This window comes from Trachymyrmex septentrionalis, unplaced genomic scaffold, assembly GCF_001594115.1.
Source record: "Trachymyrmex septentrionalis isolate Tsep2-gDNA-1 unplaced genomic scaffold, Tsep1.0 scaffold83, whole genome shotgun sequence".
NCBI classification, from domain to species: Eukaryota; Metazoa; Arthropoda; class Insecta; order Hymenoptera; family Formicidae; genus Trachymyrmex; species Trachymyrmex septentrionalis.
In genome coordinates this window covers 962,929-973,478 of record NW_017306018.1, presented here as the reverse complement: position 1 = coordinate 973,478, position 10,550 = coordinate 962,929, and the positions used below count along the sequence as shown (strand labels likewise).

The 10,550-nt window shown below is 33.0% G+C and overlaps 2 protein-coding genes across 4 annotated transcripts in view; one reads left to right on the top strand and one right to left on the bottom strand.

Annotated features, from left to right (window-relative positions):
• The first annotated feature begins 559 nt into the window (after positions 1-559).
• Positions 560-4,734, top strand: LOC108755044 (GTP-binding nuclear protein Ran). Of its 3 annotated transcripts, none has more exons than XM_018497778.1 (3): positions 560-831; positions 1,569-2,050; positions 3,513-4,734. In XM_018497778.1, exons 2-3 carry the CDS (start codon positions 1,619-1,621, stop codon positions 3,726-3,728), a joined length of 648 nt encoding a protein of 215 aa, XP_018353280.1. In that variant the 5' UTR covers positions 560-831; positions 1,569-1,618; the 3' UTR covers positions 3,729-4,734. The 3 variants fall into 3 exon arrangements, with proteins under 3 accessions (XP_018353280.1, XP_018353281.1, XP_018353282.1); XM_018497779.1 differs by lacking the exon at positions 560-831 and adding an exon at positions 911-1,049 and having other exon boundaries at positions 1,571-2,050; XM_018497780.1 differs by lacking the exon at positions 560-831 and adding an exon at positions 1,090-1,436.
• LOC108755046 (elongation factor Tu, mitochondrial-like) overlaps positions 3,928-10,550 on the bottom strand; it is a 6,937-nt gene continuing 314 nt past the window's right edge. Inside the window, 6 exon segments of the mRNA XM_018497783.1 lie at positions 3,928-6,382; positions 6,448-7,109; positions 7,195-7,502; positions 7,573-7,744; positions 9,113-9,165; positions 9,375-9,586. Coding sequence (XP_018353285.1) covers positions 6,190-6,382; positions 6,448-7,109; positions 7,195-7,502; positions 7,573-7,744; positions 9,113-9,165; positions 9,375-9,586 — 1,600 coding nt within the window. The 3' untranslated portion in view covers positions 3,928-6,189.

The following is a 10,550-nucleotide window of genomic DNA, read 5'->3' as shown; positions in this document are numbered from 1 at the left end:
TGATCTTTAAATAGTAGTCTCGTCGATGGACAAGTTCAAGCCGGCAAAGCGGCTATCTTCTCGGTACCACAAATTTATATCAATTGTCGATAATATCAACGCTCTTTTAAGTAGTAACAATTAATTAAAAATTTACTCAAGGTTATTAACAGTCTTTAATAATATCTCGACGGTGTCGAAATTAAGTGACTGTTTCATATCCACACTCTAAAGCCTAATCTATAATGGTTCTTTGCTTTCTATTCCGTGTTTTTTATCTCATGCATTTTCCTTCGTTGCGTCCATTTTATCGACAATCGCATTTCGGTGTTTCTTGACTTCTGGAAGTTCAACTTCTCGGTCACAGAAAAATAAAAAATTAAGTAAGAGACAAAAAGGCAAGAAATAAGAAATGATAAAGAGTTTGAAATAGGAAACAAAGAGCATATTACTGTAGTTTAGGCTCAATTATTAGAGAGTTTCTGATATTTTGCGTGCATTAGAGGAGGTCTCGAAGCAACCGCATGGTTGCGCTAAATACAGATGTCACTACGCGCGTTTCCGCGTTTCCTGCAGCCCGAGCGGCGAGCTGACCAAACCTGCGTCAGTCGAGAGTGAAATCGTGCAGTTCGTCAAAGTTATCACGTGCTGCTGGAAGAATTTCTACACGCGAAAAATCGAATTTGATTTTTTCCCGTCGATCTCGACCCTTCAAACGATCGTCTTTACGCCCCTTCAATTTGACGAATCAGTAAAGTGACATCGCCTCCATTCGACCACGGTAGGCACGATATACGTTGAGTTGACCGCCCAGAGGAGCGCCATAGTGAGCCATAACGACTGTGCAGCACGGTAAGTGTTACCGTTCATTTTCACGTACATCATCGCGTACCCGGGAAATTTCGCGCCGTCTGACCTCTACGCAAGTAACAACAACGAAGCGATGTTGTTGCGATTGTCACGCGCGAAAAAGTTGCGTCGCGGCAAGCCGGTCGTTGAAAGAAATCGCGAGGGAAAATTCTGAACAATACCACAATACGCCGGGCGCCATTCCCCGCCGGCGCGGTAAGGCAACCCCCTCGGTCTCCCTTCGATTAGACCGGGTCTACGATCCAAAAAAGTCTTTTGCTCCGATCCTTTTTGTCGTCGATCACCGCGGCGCTAAATATTCGTTGAGCATCGTTATTGCGCAAATCCCTGATAGTCGCATAACCGGATTTTCCACGGTCTCTTTTCAAACGCGAGATCGCTAGTTTTCCCGACCACGTCTCTCTCTTTTTCTCTTTCTCTCCTTTCTCCCTCCCTCTCCCTCTCGGACCGCATCCCAATCGATCTCCCAAGCGTTCCTGTAGAAGAGCGGCTGCTCAGAGTCTTTGCGCATAAAGTCCTTGCCGCGTGCGTGCATACTGCTCTGTGTTTTTTTTTGAACTCGTTTAAACACGATCATCAGACTAGGGGTGCATACCATTTTCACACTAACACGCTACAAGCATCAGTTTATAGTTTATTCTTGTCTATCAAATAAACAAGGAAAATTGCAAACACTAAATATATCCTAGGTCTATCTAATGTAATTTCTCGCATTGCAGAGTTGTGTGTTCCTGATTTTGAGTGAGCTCACGAAAAATTAATCGTCAAAATGGCAAATGAACCTGATATGCCCACCTTCAAGTGCGTACTGGTCGGCGACGGTGGTACTGGCAAGACCACCTTCGTCAAACGGCACTTGACCGGTGAATTTGAGAAGAAGTATGTTGCCACTCTAGGAGTCGAGGTCCATCCGTTGATCTTTCACACTAATCGTGGACCGATCCGCTTCAACGTCTGGGATACGGCTGGTCAAGAGAAATTTGGTGGCCTTCGCGATGGCTACTACATTCAGGGTCAGTGTGCCGTTATCATGTTTGATGTTACATCCAGAGTAACGTACAAAAACGTGCCCAACTGGCATAGGGATCTGGTCCGTGTCTGTGAAAACATACCTATTGTCCTTTGTGGTAATAAAGTCGACATCAAGGATAGAAAAGTCAAGGCTAAGAGCATTGTGTTTCATAGGAAGAAGAATCTCCAGGTATTTTTATATGCAAATAACATTATTAACTGTATATCTATTTTTCTTGTACATCCTTCAAATTTTGTTCATCCTTTTATTAATCTTTCAATGATGATTCAGAGGTCTGATGGTAAAGTGGAGACATTGTACTGTCCCTTTAATCTGAAAATCTTATTATCAGTATTGTCTGTACAGAGTGTCTTAGGATTTAACAGATAAACTACAGGAGCATAGTTTATAAGTGGAAATAAGAAAAAAAATGGAATATATAATTTGGCTAGAAATATTTTGTTATAAAGTTATAAGCAAATATTAAAATGGAACATGAAACAATGGAGTTTCTATTGTGCAGAATATGAAAATGTATATTTTGTCTATAGAAAGCTCGAATGTATTTATCTTGTGTGTGCACTCATATTCACTATCTTTAAAGGAGCACTTAGGTGCATAAAAACAAAATTTTATGAATTTTTTGCGAAAAAAACGAAATGAGATAGAGAAGTCATATTTGTTCCATTATAAAGATTATATTTTTTATATTTTATGTTTGAATTTTATTAAAATCGCTATTCACTTTTTTCCAAGTCATATTTTGAAAAAATGAGATTTGTGATGATCACTGCTGCTCCCATAAAAAAAATTGTCCGAGAACAATGCTACAAGTTGAAACATAGGTGTACTTTTTTCTTGACGTAATCAGTTTCTAAAATATTATATTTGAGTAAAATGGCAGTTGGTCAAATATACACAATATTTTATTTTAATAAATAGCTATGTGAAGATGATAGATCTACGTTTCAACTTTTGAAACTCGCACTGCTTTTAGTTTTTTTATAGAAACAGCAGTGGTTACCACAAAATCCATTTTTTTTCAAAACATGATTTAAAAGATATTAAATAACAACACATTTTTTAATTATTTTTAATAAATTTTAAATGTGAAATAGAAAAAAGTATGATCTTTATAATGGGACAAACAGCTTCTCTATTTTTTTCTACAAAAATTTGTAAAGTTAAGAAGCATTTATACTGACCATAATTGTATGCCGTAATTTGAAAAGTTGACCAATCTAGTATTCTCAGTCGACTGTAAGAGAGGGATACTCGACTGTAATTAATCAATTCTTACAGATTATGGCATGCAGTTGCAGCCAGTATAAATGCTCCTATAGATTTTGTTTTTTTAACGCGTCTAGGTATATATACTCCCTTAAACATAATATATATGATGTGAATATACACGAGATAAGCACTTTTCAACGAAATATACACTTTCCTATTATACGTAATGGTAAATCCGTTGTTTCATATTTTGTTTATGCAATATTTATTTATGCAATAAAGCATTTCTGGCAAAATTTCATATAACATTTTTTTTAAATTTCCATTTGTAAAATGCTCCTGTAGGTTCGTCCGTTAAATACTGAGACACTGTATAATTTTACAAGGTGTATAAAATATATAATTTTTATGTTTACAGTACTACGATATCAGTGCAAAAAGTAATTACAACTTTGAGAAACCTTTCCTATGGTTAGCACGCAAGTTGATTGGAGATCCAAACCTCGAATTCGTCGCTATGCCTGCGCTGCTGCCACCGGAAGTCACTATGGATCCACAATGGCAGCAACAAATTGAGAAAGATCTTAAAGAAGCTCAAGAAACAGCATTACCAGAGGATGATGAAGATCTTTAGTTTATTTAACACATTGGGGATGGTCTTTACAGAGAGTAAGGCCTATTATAGGGTGCTCCGTGGTCGTATCGCGCACTCGTACATCTTCATAGAAGTCGAAGATTCTTTCTTTAAGAAAAATATAATTTACATGCAATATTTAGTTCGATGCTTTATGCTGGCACTCAACTTCTGTGAATTTGCATGTTACATGTATAGCCTTAAAGACGGGTCGCTTAAATACGTTGTAATACGGAATGCGCAACATGTGTGTGATTGTGTATGCGATGTGCACTTGAATGTTTAGATTTTATAAAATTCTTATGTAATAATGGTGATATATTATCACGTAAATTAGAAACAGAATAAAATAATGGTGAAACTGCGGAAATGACTTGTGATACGAATTCATAGAACCCAGCTGATTGAAGCTGATACAACGTAATATGAAACAACCGAAAAAGAATTCATTACATTTTCAGATTCGCTCGTTTGTATAGATGTGCGTGCGTGCGTGCGTGTGTATGTACATATATACATAAGAAATGGAATTGTGTAAGGCGTGCTGTATATTAAACACAATCACGCTAACCCACTTTAAGGCATATAAAAAGTAACATCATGTGTTTTTTATTTTTGTTTTATTTTCATACTTTCCTAACACAAAGTATAGATAAAAACTGCCAATTCTGAAACGGATAAAATTGTGAGCAAAATGCTGTCAAGTTCAAATGTAGCAAATAGAACTGCACTGGCATCAAATGCGTCTTCTTGTAAATCCAGATACATTTTCTATAGCAATTGGCTAATCGGTCAATCGCTAAAGACGGTGCAAGTCACTTCAATCTCGCTACGATAGAACAAGATAACACGTTTGCTCTCGATTGAACATAGTAGATCAGTATGCAGTGATTAATTTATGAGAAAGAATCTTGCGATATTTACAAAATTAATATTAGAAGTCACTGTTTACATACTTAAGTATGGACAGCAAAATAAAACTGGACTGAAGTATCATTAAAAAAAACTACCTTATGCCATATATACACTTTCTTGATGAAACTGCTTAAGAAACTTACTAGTGTGTAAATTGAAAGGTACGAATGTTGAGAGAGCGACCATCTTTCGTGAGTAAGCATCTCCCGTGGTGTAGTCTTCTATTTTAATAGAAAGAATGTTTCGAGATTGAAGTGAAACAGATTCGTAACCTGTTGCGTCTGTCCCGTTTCGACAAGGACTGTTTGCTATTTTTATAAGCAAAAGATGTATGTATGATTTGTTCAACTTAAATTATATGAATTGTTTTTTTTCTACACAAGGAAATCCGTTCTGTGTTAGGAGTGTGAAATTGTTAACCTTTTCCTTTGAAATCCATTCCCATTAATCGAGAAATCTGATAGAAAAAATACATTACACCGCTGAATATCTAACATAGAAAGGAACTGGGAATAACACATTGCAACATGTATATTTAATTCTTGTATACTTCTAATAGTGTTTCATTGTTCTGCTTGAAGCAGATTGTATCACGCTGATGTATGAACTTTAATAAATTATCAAACTGTTTTTGAAGCTACAATGCCTTCAGATTCATATTAATTCGTGTAATCCATTTTACTAATTTAATGGTTTGTTTATTTAAAACTTTACTTATACAATACATCTACCAATGCAGATACATGAAAACTGAAGAAAGAATGAAAGCAATATTCTATAAACACACACAGAATGGCCCACATAGTGTTACAAGCTATTATCTCTGAAAGTATATGTCAAGTGAAAAATATGTTCACAGACAAAAGTTTTATGATTTTGAGGGGGACATAAGATGGAACTATTGGTTTGACTTTAGGTGGCCATGTCAAAATTAAGATAAAAAGTAACTTTAAAATTTTTAAATAGAACCCACACCATTTTTATTACAAGGCTTGAAAGTTACAATATTGTTAACATTAACATTTTACCTAACGACTTGAAAAGTACTTCATGAAAAAATATTTTATTATAGTGTTTTGAAAAGCTCTTGAGGTGTGCTACAAGAATATGTAATGAAAAGTGGGGAATGTCATTAAAAAAATTCAAATTAATCTTGCCCTAACTTTGGCAACATCAAATCAATAGTTCCATTTTATGTTCCCCTCGAAGTTAAAAACTTTGTCTGAATATATTTTTCATTTGACACATACTTTTAGAGATAATAGCTTGTAACACTTACGAGGGCCATCCTGCGCGCGCGCACACACACATATATATATATCTCAATATATATAATTGAATTGATACTTGTTAATGACTAAAATTATACAATTTACAATGTAGCGAAATGCGTTCTTTAAATACGTAAATTATGTATACGTCTATTATTATATTATCTATGATGGTCATATCTTGCGCATCTTATCAAACTTTCACTAAGCTGATTTATATTTTCTTTATTACACAGCACAATTCTGCTTTATTTTGTAACAGATATTTATTGAGTTTAATTTCGTTGCGCTTTTTTGTCCTTCTTCAATATCGCCTTTTTGCCCTCGAGAATATTCTGTCGCTCGAAGTCCGTAAGTGATTTCAGAGTGTTAGTGATTACACCAGTTCCTAGAGTTACCATCCCATCTCGTAGTGTAAAACGTTGTCCCTTCTCCAATACCATTGGTCTTAGCAACTTTAGTACGAGTCTGCAGTAAAAACAGTGAGTATAGAAAAATGAACGTAGAAAATTCTTGAAAAACAAATATCTTACGTGCTATCTTCTCCTGGCATGGCTAAATCCTTTCCTACTATCGAACATTGCACTGCAACGTCCCACGTTCTACAAAACATCTGTAATTGTATCATATTCGCAATCGGTTTTTTCCTACCACCTTCTTGTTTACTCAACAGGTACACTTGCGCTTCTATGTGATCGTACGCCTTCATAGAACCAGGTTTACACATTATCATGCCTCTTTTTACTTCGTCTCTCTTTAAACCTTTTACTAGAGCGCCAAGTTGATCTCCGGCATGGGCTTCCTCTAATATCTGATGGAACATTTCTATACCTGTGATTACGCTTTTAAAAACTTTATTATAACCAATAAACTCGCAATCCGTCCCTTTCTTCACTTTACCACGCTCTAGTCTACCAGTAACCACGGTACCTCTACCAGGAATAGAATATACATTTTCTACCGGAAGTAAGAAGGGTTTATCCAATTCTCTTATTGGAGTCGGGATTTGTTTATCTACTGTTTCTAACAACTGCAGAACAGTCTGTGAACCTATTTCAGGACTTTTTCCTTCAAGTGCGCAAAGCGCACTACCTTTTATTATTGGAATATTATCGCCGTCGTAACCCATTTCAGAAAACAACTCTCGTACTTCCATTTCTACTAATTCTACCATTTCTGAATCAGCAACATCGACCTTGAAAATATTGAATAAAGTTTTAATACGTTTATTATTTGACCTTTGCTGCTTTCGCCTATATTATATTAATAAGAATAAACACCTTGTTAATAAACACAACGATATGCTCGATACCAATTTGTTTAGCAAGAAGCAAATGCTCTCTAGTTTGTGGCATTGTACCATCCGTGGCAGCGACGACCAGTATAGCGCCATCCATTTGAGCAGTTCCTGTTATCATATTTTTTATGTAATCAGCATGACCTGGGCAATCTGTATGTCCATAATGACGATTTTCTGTTTGATATTCAATATGTGCGACATTAATGGTAATGCCACGAGCCTTTTCTTCAGGAGCATTATCGATTTCACTATATCCCTTAGCTTTTGCTAATTGCTTCTCAGACAAGACTATTTACAAGTTTCTGTTAGTTATGCCTTCATTTGCAGATAATCATCTTATAAATAAATAAATAAATACCTTTGGTAATAGCTGCTGTCAGAGTGGTTTTGCCATGATCTACATGACCTATAGTGCCTATATTGCAATGTGGTTTATCGCGGCTGAATACCTTCTTTTCTGTACGTACAGCATAGAATCTTTGACTGGTAACAGTTGGAAGGAATAGCCGATTGTTCAATTGACGACATTGCTAAAAAGTATATGATATAAAATTAAATATAATCTATTTAGCAAGAAATTATATCATTTTTGTAACACCGAAACAATGACTGCATTTCGATATATAGGTATGTATACTGCCAATACTAAAATCTATAGTTCACATTACTATACATTTTCATACTGGCAGTATATACCAAAAGATGGCCAATATATGAACGTATTTATGTTAAAGACAATAAATTAATGAAATATAAAAATAAAAAAATTAGTAAAATCAAACTATGTACAGAGTGATGCATTTAAAATGTTACAAGTATTATCCCTGAAAGTATGCATTGAATTAAAAATGTGTTCAAACAAAAATTGAATGATTTTAAGGGGGAGTAATAATGATAAAACAAAAAAAAATCAATTTTTCGAAGTCGAAAGATCACTATATTATTCTGGACAAAAGCATTAAAGTACAAATATTAAAAAATTAATTACAAGATGTAGTACTTTATTCTAGCACATAAAATATTAAATATCTTGTACATACTAATTTTTTGATAAACATACCTTAATACCTTTATGCATAAAACAATAAAATAAATTAATTGACGTAAACACAATTGCTTTTCAAAAATGATATGTAGTTACACAACTTGTAACACTTTAAGGGTCCGTATGCCACTCCATACATATTTTAACATGTAATATAAAAACATTGTAATTTTTATGAAAATATTGATCAAAGTAGTGCTCATTTACAATCAAATTTTCATAAATAGCAATTTAAGAACTAATATATAAAAAGTTCTTAAGCTGATTCTACAATGAGTTGGTAATCCTAAATCTTATGATTCTACAATAAACTATTAGTAATAAATCAGAAATCAGATGCTAGAAATTAACCAATTATAGTCAAATGTGAGAAGAATAATTGAATGACTTTGATTTGTCAATTTCTAGCTTCTGACTTCTGATTTATCACTAATAACTTATTGTAGAATATGTAATTGTGTGATTGTTATACCATAAATTTTTTGAGGCTGTCAATTAACTATGGGATAGAGAGATCCAGAGCCTCACTATCCTGTATACATTTGTCATATGACAAAAACGCATAAATAAAATAGTACTCTAAGACTATCAATTTTCTTAAGACTGGCCAAATTAAACTTTTTTCCTTTCTATTAGTCGAGCTAAACAATTTGTTCTACAATTAACTTGTAGATGCTAGAAATTATCACCTATTTAGATTAAGACTTAAGATTTCCGACTACCGTTTTATTGTAGAATCAACATTATAAAAAGAGAAGAAGAAATAGTATCAGCATTATACGATTATTGAGAATCGCCATTGTTGACCATAAATCCAGAGTTAAGGAATTGTTCATGACAACCATCCACTTACACATTTTAGCAGTTGCTTGGCGAAGATAACTTGCTTAAGAGTCTGTTTTAACACTGAAACAGAAAGATTTGCGTGATGAAAAAACAAACATTTTATTACTATCTGCACTTAACCTCATCTCTTCTGCAACGTATATATATAATCGTATATAATAACAGGTTTAAACATGTTTCGGTAGAAAAGTGTTAAAACGATCGGCAAAAATTCGCCTTAAAATTCTGTCTATCGTGAACATGTCTTGTATTACGTATTTTACACTTACCGGGATTAAACATCATTCTTGAAGAAACAAGCGCCATGTTTTTTTGTGTGTGGCTAGAAGTACTAGAGAGTAGAGAACGTGTTAAAGCAGGGTGATGGTAACCAGTGTTGTCAATCTGAGGCGCTAAAATTGTCCAATACGGCTCAATGCTTTTCAACCATTTCCAACGTGAAGAGAGAAAAGTGTTGTTGGCCAAAGACTTTAGATAACACCTAGATATTTATATATCACCAATTTAATAATTAGGGAATTTAGAAAGATATTACGAATCAAATGTTTCTAACCATCACATTCTTTAGCTTTTTTTTTGTTTTTTAAATTACTTTATTCATTTGAAGTATAAAAGAGTATAATGTAAGTTAATTAAATATTTAAATCTCATTTTATTTTTAAATGATGTAACAGCTAAACAAAATATTTGACATTTTAGAAGAATAATATATATATTGAGAAAAAGTAAAGTGTTAATTAATATAATTATGTATAAGATTTTTTTATTCAGATTTAATTAAATTTTGAATTTAAGTTACAGAATATATAGATAAAGTATTTGTTTATTAACAAAATATAATATATTTTAATATTTATTTTAATATTTATATTTTACATAAATATTAAATGACAAGAGTTAAAACATTATTAAAAAATGACACGTGAGTTTACACATTCATAAATGATTTAACAGCTTTTAATTTAATTAGTAAATTTTTATTTTATTTTGATATTCTATTTTCTATATATATCACAGTCACAAAGTGTTAATGTTAATTCAGTGAATGTATATACTTACTGTAGTTTGCTGTAGTCAATGTATACATTTACGTATAGTATACATTGACTAGTACTACACTTGCAGATGTATACATTTACTAAAGTTAACACTTTAACTATGACATATATACAATCGTACATATTATAGATATATAGTTCTATGATTTCAGTTCAACTTCTTTTCTGTCATAAAGATGATATGTACAATTTTATTATTAATTATTCACTTGTCCCAACAATTTTAATTTTAACGACTTAATGAAAATTCGTCTGTTTATTATCTAAAATAAACGTTGCAACGAACAATTTACGTATTATTAACAATAATACTATATAAATTTTTTATAACATTTACAATTATAATCAATAGTAAATTGATTAAGAAAATATTATATATATATATAT